This window comes from Cuculus canorus, chromosome 15 (assembly GCF_017976375.1).
Source record: "Cuculus canorus isolate bCucCan1 chromosome 15, bCucCan1.pri, whole genome shotgun sequence".
In the NCBI taxonomy this organism is placed as follows: Eukaryota; Metazoa; Chordata; class Aves; order Cuculiformes; family Cuculidae; genus Cuculus; species Cuculus canorus.
Genome location: NC_071415.1, coordinates 12,120,258 through 12,134,959, shown reverse-complemented (window position 1 = coordinate 12,134,959; position 14,702 = coordinate 12,120,258). Strand labels below are relative to the sequence as shown.

General features: G+C 43.1%; 1 protein-coding gene across 3 annotated transcripts in view; it reads right to left on the bottom strand.

Annotated features, from left to right (window-relative positions):
* Positions 1-14,702, bottom strand: part of TTYH3 (tweety family member 3) — a 72,701-nt gene that overhangs the window by 17,823 nt on the left and 40,176 nt on the right. For all 3 annotated transcript variants that reach the window (XM_054080472.1, XM_054080470.1, XM_054080471.1), the window contains exons 3-7: positions 8,324-8,435; positions 7,478-7,698; positions 6,583-6,678; positions 3,947-4,019; positions 3,526-3,601 (exon numbers count right to left, since the gene is read on the bottom strand). In XM_054080472.1, coding sequence (XP_053936447.1) covers positions 3,526-3,601; positions 3,947-4,019; positions 6,583-6,678; positions 7,478-7,698; positions 8,324-8,435 — 578 coding nt within the window. The remainder of the gene's footprint in view (positions 1-3,525; positions 3,602-3,946; positions 4,020-6,582; positions 6,679-7,477; positions 7,699-8,323; positions 8,436-14,702) is intronic.

Below are 14,702 nucleotides of genomic sequence, written 5' to 3'. Positions count from 1 at the left end.
AGGCTCCATTATCCATTCCCTCAGGCTTACAGTTCCTTCAGATGAAGTGAGTGGCTGTCCACCATGCAGATTATTAGTAAGAGAATCTGGAGAAAGCACTTCCTGTTGTTTATAGACAGATTGCGCCTTTTCATCTAATTTTATGCAATAAGTCATGTGATAATAACATAATATCAGTGAAGAAGAATGAGACTATGAGATGGGCCTCCTGCTTTGGAAATAAACACCTTGGCTGTACCAAGTCTTCTTAGTAGCAGCAGGAGCAGATTATATAGCCGCTGTTCAACTCCATTGGTTTAATCTCAATTAATGAATACTGGGCAAGTTAGGCAGCTATATCTGCCTCTTCTGCAAAAAAATAATTTAAGTCTGTCCTCCAGGAAACCCATAGTAAGGCTTTTTGCCACTCATTCCCCCAGTGCATTTTATCTACAAACCAAGGACAGATTCTCTCCAGCTAAAAACCTGACAACAATAATAATATACTTAATCAGATTATTCTCAGCTCCATTAATTCTATCTGGATTTGCAAACAACAATTAATACACAAACAGTAATGGTAACATACTAGTTGCCCAGTATTCAACATGGTTATTTTTCTGTGAAAACTACTACAACCTCCAACGAAAAAAAAGCATTTTAAGAAAGCCAACCTAGATGACTCAGTCCTAGTCTGAATGCCAGAGCATAAGGCTGAGAATATTAAAACACATTATATTTAAAACCAACTAAAAGTAGAGATTAAAGGGGAAAAAAATGACCCAGCACTACTACCAAAGCTTCTTAAGATTACTTATTGGTTCTCACATCCTTGGAAATGGATGGCAGCACCTAGCCTAGTATGCCACCCCAGCACAAGCAGACACCTAGGCAAGACATGAGTGCCCTCCCAGCTCAACTTCAGCCCAAGTGACTCCTGAAGTATACGCGAGTCCCACATATATAGTAACATCCAAAGAGTTCTTCCATGGAGCACCTGAGCCCCTCCACCCGCTCACACCCTCTCTTACTCATCTCTTTACTGAACTGAAAAATTCACGTTTGGATACACTCTGGTGAAACTAGCTGGAGCAATCTTAAAATGTTTCTGCCTCATCTGTCTATACTGCTGTTAATGTCAGAGAACATCACACACAGAGCAGAGGCAGCAAACCAGAGCGGTGAAGAATCTATGCTCTAGAACTGGGAGCTGTCAAACAGGGCAGCTTCCACCAAGGGGACAGCACGGATGCTGGCTCCCAGCTGCCTGCCTTGTTTCCTCAACCTCATCACTCTTGTTGTATATGCAGCCCAACTGATCACCAAGCACCTGCTACAATTTACAGCCAAGCACATTAAGGGATAGCGACACTTATTTCAGATTTTTAATGATATTTCTAAAGAGCCATTATTGGGATTACAGTGTCACGAAACAGCTCCACGCCGCAGGCCTTGTGTCGCAATTTTCCTTCTTGCTTAGATGCACAGGACAGTCCCAACACTGGGGACCAAGAGCTATTTCAGTAGCTTCCTGATAATAAACTATGATACAGCAGTGAAAACCCACATGGGAAGGCAGAACATTTGATCATCTCCCAGCCAGCTGCCTAGTGCTGTGGCAAGCTCAGAAGTTAGACTGATTTCCTCCAGAAAAAAAAAGGAAAAGGCACTCACGAACACTTAACGTCTGCCAAATAGCAGGGAGCTGACACACCAGCAACCCACAGAAGGGGCCACCCTTCCAACTCAAGCCTGTGGCAACACCTGCTCTTCCTCCTCTTCAGCATTTCACTCAGACCCATTCACTGTTATTTATAGAGCCTTAACAACTGTCATAGCTGGTGGTGCTGGAGAAGAGAGCGCGATTTCACCCAGGGGAGCTGCCTGTCCCTGCTGGGGGAAGCAGGAGGAGGAACAGCAATGTCAGTCCTGCATTCACCGTTAGCCTCTAAATCAATTAGTGTGATTAATGAAAAACTGCAGCAGCCAAGCAAAGAAAGACAAAAGAAATAGATATGAAGCACAAAGGGGTATTTCTTCAGTTTTTCAGGGTCAATCTAATTGTTACCAAAAACGCTCGAGAGCTCATTTGGGTTATACCAAATTATCAGAAGCACAGCTGACGCAAGCATCAGATACTTCCCCTTGACCTCACTGACCTGTTTGCTTCCTCTAACAACCAGAAGGTTGTCTTGGTACCTGAAGCCACATCTTGGACACCTTCACAGATAAGAGAGGATTTTCATCTTGTGCAGCGTTACATATTCTCTTCCATTATTACATTTCTTTGTTACAAAGAGAGGTGCCTGGCTCTAGCCCCTCCTTTCCAGGAAATCAATAAATAAGGCATTCCAAAAATAAGCTCTAGGGTGGCAATATCAACCTGTACATACTCTTTTATATTACATTCTGCCTCCAGAAAAACATTTCTTATTGCTTCCAATCCTTGCATTCTCAGCCATAGCTCTTCCCTATCAGCCTGCTGCAAGGTAAGAGGCAGCATTTGGCAAAGCGCATGGTCGTACACAAGGCACAGATTACGAATTCCGGTAAATAAGAACCAAGAAAAACTGGTGGCTCCTTTTGCAAATGAGTGTAATTGTTTATTTGTGTTTTATCACATATAGAACTATACAGAGGAACTATTAGCAGGAGAGGGGATAGGAAAAGAGAAAAATTAACTTTGTTACCTAAGCAGCAAACTTAGCCCTGAAAAATACCTTTCCTTTTTAATACTTATGGTATCCACGCTGGCAGGTGCCCAACCACATTTTTCTAACCTGGAGTTCTGAAAAGCCACTTTTGCCCTGTTGAGGTCCAAGTGTTGGAGGCATTGGACCTCATCTACCAACCACTTCAGTCTAAATTAGGAGTGACAAACCCAAAATCCATCAGTGCTTCACAGCTGGATGCCACAGTGATACAGGCTTTAAAACACACAGTGATACACTTTAAAATGGAAAAGGATACACAAACCAGTGAAAATACTGCATTTATAATAAAAAGAAAATTCATACTTCTCTGTGGCTGTTTCCATTCATTTACCCTTCATTTTATCTTTAAAGAGACTCCTATTTATAGACACCATTAAAAGAAAAAAAAATTACACCCATTTGTTGATAACAGATATAAAAATAGTATTCCAGATTCAGGAATTCAGACCCAAGGGCAAGTTTTAAAAATCAGAACTCAAAACTGCACATTGTTATCGACAGAGTTCTGTCAACTATAGAGGAGAACAAGACTCAAAAGTGCTAAGCTTAAAGCAAAATAATCCATGGACTTCTGCTGTTCCATCTTATCAGTTTTTTCCACCTAATGGCCGAGACAGAAGAAAGGTTCTGAAGAAGAGAGCGTACAGGTGCACATCTGACTGGGGAATAAATGCTTCTAAGGGGAGAATACTGGTCTCCACGCACATTGCTTTTCCTACTGTATGCAAGGTCCGTTGTTCCAAACACAGCCTTGAATTCTCAGGCACTGCTATGCTCCTGTGTGACAGCTAAAGCTGCAGAAGCCCATGCCAAAGCCAGTCCCAGAACTTACCAGCACTAAGCACCGCATTCTCTTCAACTACTTTGGAGACATAAGCATCAGGGTTAATACAGAAGTCACTGGAGCCCTAGACAGATGAAAGACAAAAGGGAAAAGGAATATCAAAGAACATCAGTATAAAAGAGCAATTGAGCCAGGTTAACATCAGGGAACCCTCTACTACAGGGGTGTTTCAGATGCCGAAGTCTCTCATCACCATCCCCAACAGAACCGCTTTACACAGCCACAGAGTGCAGAGGTACCAGCTCGCACGCCACACTCCGGAGGAAGCAGAAGCTCTGCCTTTTTCAGAGACGCCAATTGCTAGGACTGCTACTTAGAACAAGACATGCTATAAAAAAAGGCAGTGTAAAATTAATCATGTCTGATAAACTCGCAAAGGATGAATGGGACCTGGATCAGAGCCACTTACCACAGCGACAGCCAACTCCAGACCCAAGGATCCCCAGCTGACAATCAGGGCAAACACCCCAAGCAAGCACACCCTGTGGGGAGACAGACAGATGGCAGGTGGAGAAGCTCTGATTTCAAGCAGATCATTTAACAATATGTATTTTTCTGGAGTCTGAAGCAATTACCAAACCCAAGAGATTATCAGCCACTGTATCTTCACCTAAACCATCCAATTTCACATGTCATGGACAGCAGCAACCAGAGAAGTTTCTGTCTACTTGCTGGTTCCACTTTACCTGGCCCTGGGACTGCAGAGGAAGGAAGAACAGGTTGGAAGCAAAGGCTTACCCTGCCTCTAGAAGGGAAGCCAAACATAAAAAGACACAGGAGTAGCTGTAGGGAAGGCAGACAGGATTGCAGTCATCCATCTGCCAACCACTACCACTATCCCCATGCTGGACTTCACTCTCTAATTCCAAAGATATTGAAAGGAAGATATCTCATATTAAAAAAAAAAAAAAACCCAAGCATACTGACTCAAAATTGGAGAAATCCATCCCGTTTCAAGAATAAATGAGTTTAAGTGTGAGCACTGCACAGCTACAGATGGTGGGAGGGAACACCCATGCTGTGTTAGGGCACCTGACTTCTGTTCCAAGTTGCGTGTATCTGAACAGCACCTAAGCAATCCTACACAGTCCCAGGAGAGAGTCACATGCAGGCAAACAGTTCAGAGCAACACACTTGCTGTTGCTGTGCAAGACCATCTCTGCACAGATTTAAAAGTTCTGTTCCGACAGCTGGACCTCATTACCAACAGAGATAGTGGGAAGTGTCTGCTATCAAGCAGAGACAAGGCAGAAGGATGACAGAGCAGTGGTCTCGGTGACATTCCGTTAGCACACACCATTGGGAAAGGTTTTTGCACTTCTCTAACAAGCACATTAGCTCTTCACCTTTGCTGTCAAATGAGCGCTAGAGCTATTTAGGCAAAAGTACTCCTCAGCTCCCTCAGGTACAGGGTTGTGGACTAATGAGCACTTTCATGTTATGTATCCCTATCTTCAAAGTAAAGGGACGCTGGCTCGCTCTCTCAGGGATGATTTTTCCTTCAGGCTCTGAAACACAAGTAGGTTTCCCTCCCACCCACACCCTGAAGAAAACAAAAACCTATTCATAACCAAAATATTCTTTATTGAGATGCAGTGCAAGTGTCTGTGTGAGAAAGGGACATACTTTTCTGCTATGTTTGTCTCGTTGAAGACTAGAGCTTTAAAAAAGTTAGATCTACGGGTCCCCTTTTTAAAAAGGCAAACAAACAAAAAAACCCAAAACCCAACAAAACAAAAAGATCCACCCTTCAGTTTACCAACTTATTTTAATTCTGTGTAATCCCTTTTCTGTGAATGGGTCTGTGGCTCATTTTGCAGAAGTAATGGAGCTTTACCAGACTGACCTCTGCACTGCACTCTGGAATAGGACACTAAGAAACTATTATGCTTTTTCCAAATGGATGCAAGAATTATCACCTATGGATCAGCAAGGTTCTGTGGTTTTTATGACATAATGACAGCACAGCTTGGTGCCTCCAGCCGAGTATGGTAATCAATTCAGTAAGACAGATTTGTTGTTTTACTTTAAATGAAAATGACTGGGTCAGCAACTGATTGCTTAGCTAGAAGATCTAAAACTGGCATTTCACCATCTTTCTTGGCAGTGATACACTTGCTTCTTTATGCCATGTGCTCCCTTTGGGGAATGCCTTAATATGAACTTCTGGCTAACAGGGAATGAGATTCTAATTTAAACCCCGGGTTTACCATCTGCGCATACGCTTGGACTTTTGTCTGTATAATCTGCCAGGTATGAAGTCATCTGGCAAATAATAAATCTGAACAGGCATTCCAATTATTAACGGTATCACCATGTACCATGGTACACTCTTGGCCATGTCAGTTGTCAAACTGTCACTATGTTCATGATACCAGCATCTTTGCCAAATATGCCAAAATAAACCAAGCCACAAGACAGGGAGAGGAATATTTTTCTGTTGTAAACAGGGACAGAGCATGGCAGCATTTGCAGTGCTTTTTAGAAATAGACATGCATTAATATCACCGTACCATGGCAACAAGACTCCTCCTCATAACTGTACAAACCATTGCTTTTTCTTGGTTTAATACTTCTTCAGGTGTGACAGCCAAAGGTAAACAAGAGCAGATCGTGACACAAAAGCCATGCTACCAGATTGTGGAAACACATGAAATGCTTATCATCGATTAACAAGCACCTTCAGAACTGAGATTTAAAAGGAGATTTTTCAAAGCCTGTAAATTTAAGGGAGGATGTTCACATTACTCTCTCTCAGCCAACAGGCTCTCGATGCCACCCAGCAAAAGGCAGACTGCTCAGATGATGCGAAAAACAATGGACACCAGTACCATCACATTTTACAGCTCAAAAACCTTCCTGTGAACATCTTTCACGTAGCCCTAATTCTGTCCACAGAGCTACTCTCTATGTTGAGAGTCAGATTTAAGCTGTTCAGTCTCAGAAGTCCTTGAAGGCAACTGATAAGGGTCTAGAGGTTTAAACTAACAAGCACTGACACTCAGCTGACCTTCCTTCATGCAATGTGCCTCGGTCAAAACTTACCCCATAAGAATGGCCCTGGAATTTCTAATAAGCCCAAAGAGCACCAACAAACAAATCAGGACGTGGAACAGGAGCAGGCCCAGGTATCCCAGCCACCTGCAGAAAAAAACACAATGTAGTCTGTAAAAGGAAAATTAGTGTTTAAGAGGCACAGGTCAAGAAGTTAGTGTGAGTGATGGGGAAATCTAGCCCTTTTCTCCAAGTAAAGGGCACCACTAATGATTAATCTCCACAAAGCTGCAGATATTTTCAGAGTGTGGAGCTGAGGCAGGTAAAACAATTTACACATGCCCAGCACACACAGTTGTTGAGAAATGAGACTGTTAATCTTGTTCCAGTGTAAAGTTCTATGCAACTGGACACCATCTGGTGAAGAAGAGGCACTGCAGCTTCATGAACTTGCTAGACATTTGTTGGGAAATCCTTCAGTTAATTATTCCATATCTGTGGGTAGAAATTTTCTTTTGTGGAATACAGTTGATGGAATCTTTTATTAAATATGTTTAATAAAAAGGAATGTTAGGGTGCAGTGTTATCTTATGGAACTCGTCCCGTTTTCTTCTCTATTCAGTTAATGTGTCATACAACTACAATGCACTTAAGGCAACAGTAGCTACCCCTGTGGCTGTTTTTCCCCTCCGTGTTAGAAGACAAGCTACAGATACATTGAGAATAAGTTTCTCTTCAGCTTCTTATAAATGCAGTTAAGAAAAAAAGTTGTCACACATTTTAGATTGAATGCAATTCTGCTGTAAGAAACAAAACAACTGGGTGGGCCAAGAGCACCTGCAGTAGTATATATATTCTTCGGCTCAGCCATCCAGAACATGCACATCGCTATTGCAAAAGAGGCAAAAAAAATGCTACAACCACTATGGTACAGCATGCTACACACCTGTACCAGTCATAGAGGTCAATTTGAACCGCCAGCTCCTCCAGAGACACCTCTTCATTCTTCCAAAAGGGAATCTCAGTTGTTTGCCTGACCAGATCATCCAAAAGACTTTGCAGTTTCTGGATAACATGCAGGTAGTCTGTCTGCTTTGTGAACATCTCCTCTAGGACAACCAAGTTTGGCTCCACTGTTTGGTTCAGGGACACGGCGGTATCTAGTACCTACAGTATGGCAAAGGAAAAAAAGTAACTAAAGGACAGGAAGTCAAGGAAGTAAAGGAGGATTCATCCTTACTAGCAAGTTATGGACAGCTTCCAGATTACTAGTCCTCTGTCTTAAAAGGCTCAGACTGCTTACCCTTCAAAAGCAAATCATAAGCATCTATAAAGTACATCATTTGCAAGTAGTCCAGTGATGGAGTTTAAGCTGAGCCTTTAACACATGTACACATTTTGTAGCCACCAGGGCTGCAGAATGATACCACGAAATGAGGGATAGCACAGCCCAACCGATCATACCAAAATGGTACATTTTGCTAAGAGACTTGTCTGCTTTGCCTTGCCTCCTCTTCTGGCTGTGGAAGAGAGCTGATCAGAAGATGGTTTTAAGCGTAGCAAAGAGAAGACTTCATTTAACAAGCTGCGTTTGCTTTGATATTTTTAGAAGAGCTGAAGAAAGCACCACTCCGTTAATGGAAATTTTTGCACATCCCTAAGCCCAAAGACTAAAAAAAAAAAAAAAGGAAGGAACAGATACAGGCACAGCTAGATCCAAGAGAAGAGGTGCTGAGCATATCTGCTCATCCCCATGCTCCTCATTCGCTACTGTGTCTCCCCTAGCACATACCCGGTCTTGGACACCTGCCACGGTGCGGTTTGCGTGGCGTAGAGAGTACGTCAGCCGGTGAATGCCATCACTGGTCTCTCCATTCCCATAGAAGCCAACAGCAATTCCAGCACTGCAAAGAAAGAAAGCAAGAAAGGCTAAAGCTAAAAGGCAAGCTATATAACGCACAGCTTACCTTGACTGCACCCTTTGCAGTCATATTAGCACTTTCCGCAGAAAGGGAAGCTGCGTGTCTCCACAAAGGTTAGCCGGGGTAGTCATGCTCCTCAGCAACCACTAAAAAATTCACCTATAAACATTCACCTCTGTTTTCCACACAGCCATCAATTCTCTGTACAGCATCCCTATGATGAACAGTGGAACACCATCCCTTCTCAACACGTATGTTTTATTTATGGTACACTAACGAAAATCTGTTAAGAGACCTCTGTGAGTTCAGACCTAGCCACGGGCAAACAGATATCCAGCCAACCAAGTGGCTCTCCAGTGGCTCCTGCAAGAGGAACGGGTGCTACCATTGCCATGTCAGGAGTCATATGCCTTCTCTGGAGATAAAATACAGCATTTTCATCACATTTTTAAAAGCAAGACACAAAGAACTTGCATTGACTACTTGCCCATGGTGGTGGTTCCTCCGTATTCGTTTTCCATGCCCTCTACGCTATGAAATATCTATGAACGTGACGTATCTTGGTTTGTCTTCCCATTAAAAGCATTTGTGTCACACTGATTTAGAGTACTGGCAACGAAGGCTTAATAACTTACCAGGACAAAAGGCTTATTTCTTTTTAAAGCAAGTGAATTTCAAGCTCGCAGACACAATTCAACTCCAGCTGCTTAGCAAATTACCACCTATCAGCTGATTTGCCAGAACTGTCCCCACTTATCAGTCTGCCCCAATTATGAAGTAAACCATATTAACTTAAGCTTCACTTAAAGGAGGAAGATCCTGTAAATGAGTTGCAACAAGGAGATTATCTCATGGAAGTCAGTGATACCTCTGCTATTAAAAAAAACCCAAAACCAACCAATCACTGCAGGAACTCACACAACTAAACGCCAGGCAAACAATCGTTATCAAAATACAAATTTCCCATCCTCATGTCATTTAGCTTCAGAGCACCCAGAGACTTTTTCTGGGAACTTTCTCGGCACACCAAGGCTGAGACAGCGCAAAGAAAGGTGGTGGTGGTTTTGATGTAAATCTAAAGTTATTGTGGATGAACATTTAGTTTCTTCACAGTAACCTGTGCTTGGGTTACACCACAGCCCTCAGTGAGTTGAAGGAGGAATAAGAGAGGAAGGAAACAAGCAAAGCAACAGCTTTCAGAACAAGCAAGTATAGCAGCTTTGTTTAACAGGAGGGGTCACTAAGGGATGTTAAGCAGTCTTCACCATTACCACCTAGCTGGGAAATGAACCCAAGTGGGCAGGCCAGAGTGGGCTTTATCCATATAACAGACATTTGCACAGATTTGCTCCGGCACATATGTCAATCTGCAGTCCAAACGACTGTTTCTGCTCTCCTGCAGGAAGACAGCATCCATCCTCCCTTTCCTGGGCTCATCCACTTCAGAAAGAATGAGCAGAACAAAACCAGTTCACCTGGTTGCATTTCGACTTTCTCCTCGTATAGACAAGAAATAGATGCAAAGATCACATACTGGAAGCAGATCCCCTATGAAAATCTGTGTCAGACTCATGCTTTTTCCAACAATTGAATCTCCATAAATTATAGAGAGCTTGGCCTATAAAAGCCTCAGCTGAAGAGTCTTCTAGGGACAGCAGGCAGCCTAAATCATATACAGAAAGAGAGGCAGCAGGAATGCTACTCTTAATATCTAGTATTAACACAAGAAAGCAGCTTCTTTCTTCATGAGCACCATTCCTCAAAAATTTTTCCTAATGCAAATTATAATGATAATTAAAGAATAAAGCCCCTTGCATTCCTCCCTGGTTGCAGCCATTATCGGAGCTTGATACTGCATGCCTGGGATGCACGGGGGTGGAAGGGATGGAAAAAAAAAACCAAACAAAAAACCCAGAAACCACACACTCCCTCTCCCTGAACTACACAGATTACAGAACCAAAGCTATGCCCAGGACAAGGCAACTCGGGATCCCATTGTGGCAAATAAAAGCCTCTGGCTTGAATTCCCCTCGTCCTATCACAGCAAACAAATTCAGACAGATCTTTTCACTCTCCTGAGCAGCAGAAAACTTCAAGAGTTGTTTCTGTTACAGACACTAAATAATTTCCAGAACATTCTTGCCATTGAATATGCAGATCTGACCCCTTTAACTGGGGAGTGATTTTTATTCAGCCTGTTACAGCTACTAGAAACCTATTCTTTCAGTGAAGGCTTGGTAAGTGCCCAAAGCCTGCTGCTTGGCTCTCAGTATGCCCAGCACAATAGCACTGTTTTGGTGGAAAAGACTCAGAAGCAGCATTCTGAAGCTTATCTTATCTTTAAAGATGCAGCACAGCGAGGTACATTACTCAAAGGTACCATTTATGAAGCGCTAGCAACTACAGGGAAGTGACTTGAAGCTCATTACCTATCCCAGGCAGAACCACCCCAGCAGCCACCCTCATATGCTCCTGCCCGCGTGAACCACAGAGCTTCAGCTGCCCTTAACCCTCTGGGCACAGTTGCTACTGCTGGAAGAAATGCTAGAGCAAGAGGAATTGGGATAAAAGCCATTTACAAAAAGTAACTAAATCCTCCAGACACGCGCATCACACCCTCACTAGAAACTACACATAAAACATTAATCATCCCTTTACCAGCAAAAGCCCACTCCGCATTCACGCCCACGGCTAGCAAGACCCACTCACAGAGTCATTCTTGTCCTCGCAGCAAGCTGTACAGCTTGGTGGCGCTTCCCTTTTCTGTCACGCTAGAGAGGGAAGAGACTCATCCCCAAAGCCTGGAAACCCAGGCTGGGGGCAGCTGCCCAGACCCACCCTGTGAATTGGGAGGGGGAAGCTGAAGGCAGGCAGTGGGGGAAGAGGAGAGAACCACTGCTGTTCAGTTTTTTTGTCTGCATTTGGCTTCATCTAAATCCAACGGTTAGTTTCAAATCTCAGCCTACACGCACTGGTATCAGTTGCTATTGTTTAAAGTAGATTTAAGGATTTACACTAATTTTTAACTACCTTTTATTTGATTAAGGGGAAACGGAGGGTGTCCTTTTATTTTAGCTCATTCTTTTAAAGTAAAAATAGATGAACTCAACCCAACAGCATAAGCCCTTGAGGTCAGGGCAAATCACATGTCTTCTTGCACAAATTGTAGAGAGGCTCAGTAACCCAAGATACAGCAGATCCATCTCCCAGTACAGGATGACAAAATCATCACCCAGTGGGGAAGCCTGCATCTCTGTCACTCAGCATGGATACAAGAACAGCATTCCTGAATGACACAGCTTTTTTCCACCCTAGCACCCTCTGGAAGATACTCCAACACATTTTCAACACTTCTATGGGAAAGTCATCTCCACTTCTGATATTCTTGCTTCTGTTGCACTCCCCTCCCTCGCATGCACACACCTCTCTCCTCCTGAATCCACACCATCCTATCCTTAATTCCCCTTCCCAAATGTATGTCAGTCTCCTTTCTCTTCCACTACACACACCTCCCCCCATCTTCCTTCTCACTCACGTTTTGAATTAAAAACAACTTAAAAAAATCAATCTACCAAACTATTAAAGACTATTTTTAAAAGTTGCTCCTACTATTCAACATTGCACTTTAAAAGCCACTTGGCTACTCAGTCATTTTGCCAAGTTTTAGGAAACCCACTGATGTTAAGTCAAGAAAATGCTGCACACCTGAGATTAACACTATTCATTGTCAGTGCACACCCACAGAAACACATCAGAAAGACAGTTTGCTGTACTGGCTCCTAATGGGGCCATACGACACGAGACAGAAGAGCAGCGGGTCATCATTTGTATATATCCCCCACACATAGAACATGATTTAATGCACTGCAGGCTGTGTACACATGCTTCCATATCACTTCTCAGCAAGACTGAAGAAATTCAAGTCTTGAACTTGTTGTTTTCTTGTTGTTTGTATGCATGAGTCACACAGGCCAAGGACATCCCCTAATAAAGAACCAGAAAAGAAAAAAATGAAGTGCAATTCCAAACCAGCTTGCAATATGACCTGCAAAAAAACCAGTTACTGGATTATGTGAGGTATACATGAACAGCAGAGTGTTAATCTGAAACAAAGAGCATATACATGCCTTCTGCTGGAGAGATACTCACATTGTAATATCTATGCATAGAAAACCCCCCCGGGGTACCCAGTCACCAATCCAAAAAGATGAACGCTAGCCATTCACATCACATCCTTAGAAATGAATAATCTAACTACACCAAGTCATCTTTAATTACAGGAACTTCATAAGGAGAGCCCTTTTTAGACTTCATATTCTCAGGAGGAATGTTAATTTGTCTGTCTAATTACCACCTTGCACTTTCGCACCAAGGGAAAGCGCTATTACTGGCACTTGAGAAAGCAAGTTTTCACCATGTATTTGTACCCAATTTCTTTCAGGTATCCTCTCCATGAAGCTTCCTACCAACCTTTGGAGCCAAGCTCCCTTCTGGGAGAGTAAGGCTCACTTAACTGATAGACAAGATGACTTAAGACAACTCCCCACACACAGAAAGCAATTAAAATTGGTAACGACTAGGAATGAACCAAGTATTCAAGGAATAATCTAGGCAAATCATTCCTGCAGCTTTGTGGCTAGAGCAACTGGGAAGACTCATTAGTGAGACATTAGTGAGAGCCCCTGTTAACCAGTTATGTCTTTCTGCTGGCTTAGCAGGAAATATTGAGTCATTAGGAAACAGTGATCCATAGCACTAATCTGGATTCACATTGCTCTCTGGGGTTAAATACGACCGAGACAAGCATGTACTAGGGACTGCTGGACTTAACCAGAGCTAACTAGTTCACAGCTAGGAAGACAGTCTGTTTCACAGGACTCAAACAAACCAGTCCAGTTGCTGTTTGGAACCTCTCACTGCTTCAGCATCCATGCTTCTTCTTCCCCACTGCAAACCATTATGCAAACTGCCTCCTAGGTCAGCCTGCTGGTCAGGCAGATGGTCAGAATAGCCTTATTCCCCATCACTGAAGAACAGCAGCAGCTGTGTGTAGCACACAGCTAGGATACGATATCTCCACAGCACTGATCTTTAATGGTTGGTACCTTACTGGGTCTTCCTGCTAGCAGAGATTAGATTCCTTGCTTTTTGGAAGCTGTATTTGCATCCCCAGACAGACACTGAGCACCAAGAGGCACTGGTTTGAGTGCACTGTCATGTCCAGCTGCTGTAAGAGGGGCAAAAAAATGTCCTTGGCTTTTGCAGGACAGCAGAGCACTTGGACAGCACTTTCACTCACCACAGATGGTACCAAGCTGCTGCTGCTCCAGCATGAAGACTTCAGAGGGGAAATTTAAAACTTAATTTTAAAAAGTCAAATCAAATATTCATCCAATATTGCTGTAGATTCAGATATAATCTTAGCTTTAAGGATACTCTTTCATTTAACACTTGCAAAAACAAACAGTACACCAACAATGAGAACCAATAGTTCAAATTTTGAGGAAGCCTCAAAACACGCAGTTTTCCAGCTTGTGGACTTGACTGTGAGTTGCATCAAGTTTACTGGAATCTATATGCTGACCTTCCAACTTTAGATTCTCCTGCATGCTCTGGGAGATGTGCTGAATATCTCCTCCTCACCTTTTCTACAATTAAAACCAAACACCACTACCACACTCGGTAGCAGCTGTTTTCAACACACATGCTGCGTAACAATAGCTAACAAGAGCCTGTAGCAGCAGCACAACTATAAATAGCATCAGCTAGAGCTTCTGTAAGAAAGGATAAGGACCACAGCACTTTCAGTGGACTGGAATGAATGCAGCTGAAGCTCTTGAGATCACTGAAAAGTAAGGTGACCGAGGTTGACATCTCTTCTCTGTCAGTTGATTTCTAGTTTGCCTTTCCATTTGAAGACAGCAAAGCACAGCCAAGCTCCTGGCAAAGACAGGATTAGCTATCGCACTAGCTCCCCTCCTCAACACTGAGCCCCTGCCTCTACAGGCAAATCCATCCCCAGCTGCTAAACTCAAACATATCTGCTCTGCAGTGTTTGTTACGGTACTTCAGGGGTTTTCTACCCCCTTAAATATGTTCTTCAAAAGAGCAAATACACAAATGCACTAGTATTACAACCCAGCCGTTGAACAACTAAGCCTGGCCTTCGAGGAACTTGCTCGCATCCAAAGACATCACATACCAGATCCACAACCCATCAGCAGATGAAATCAAGAAAGTGAGCCACGC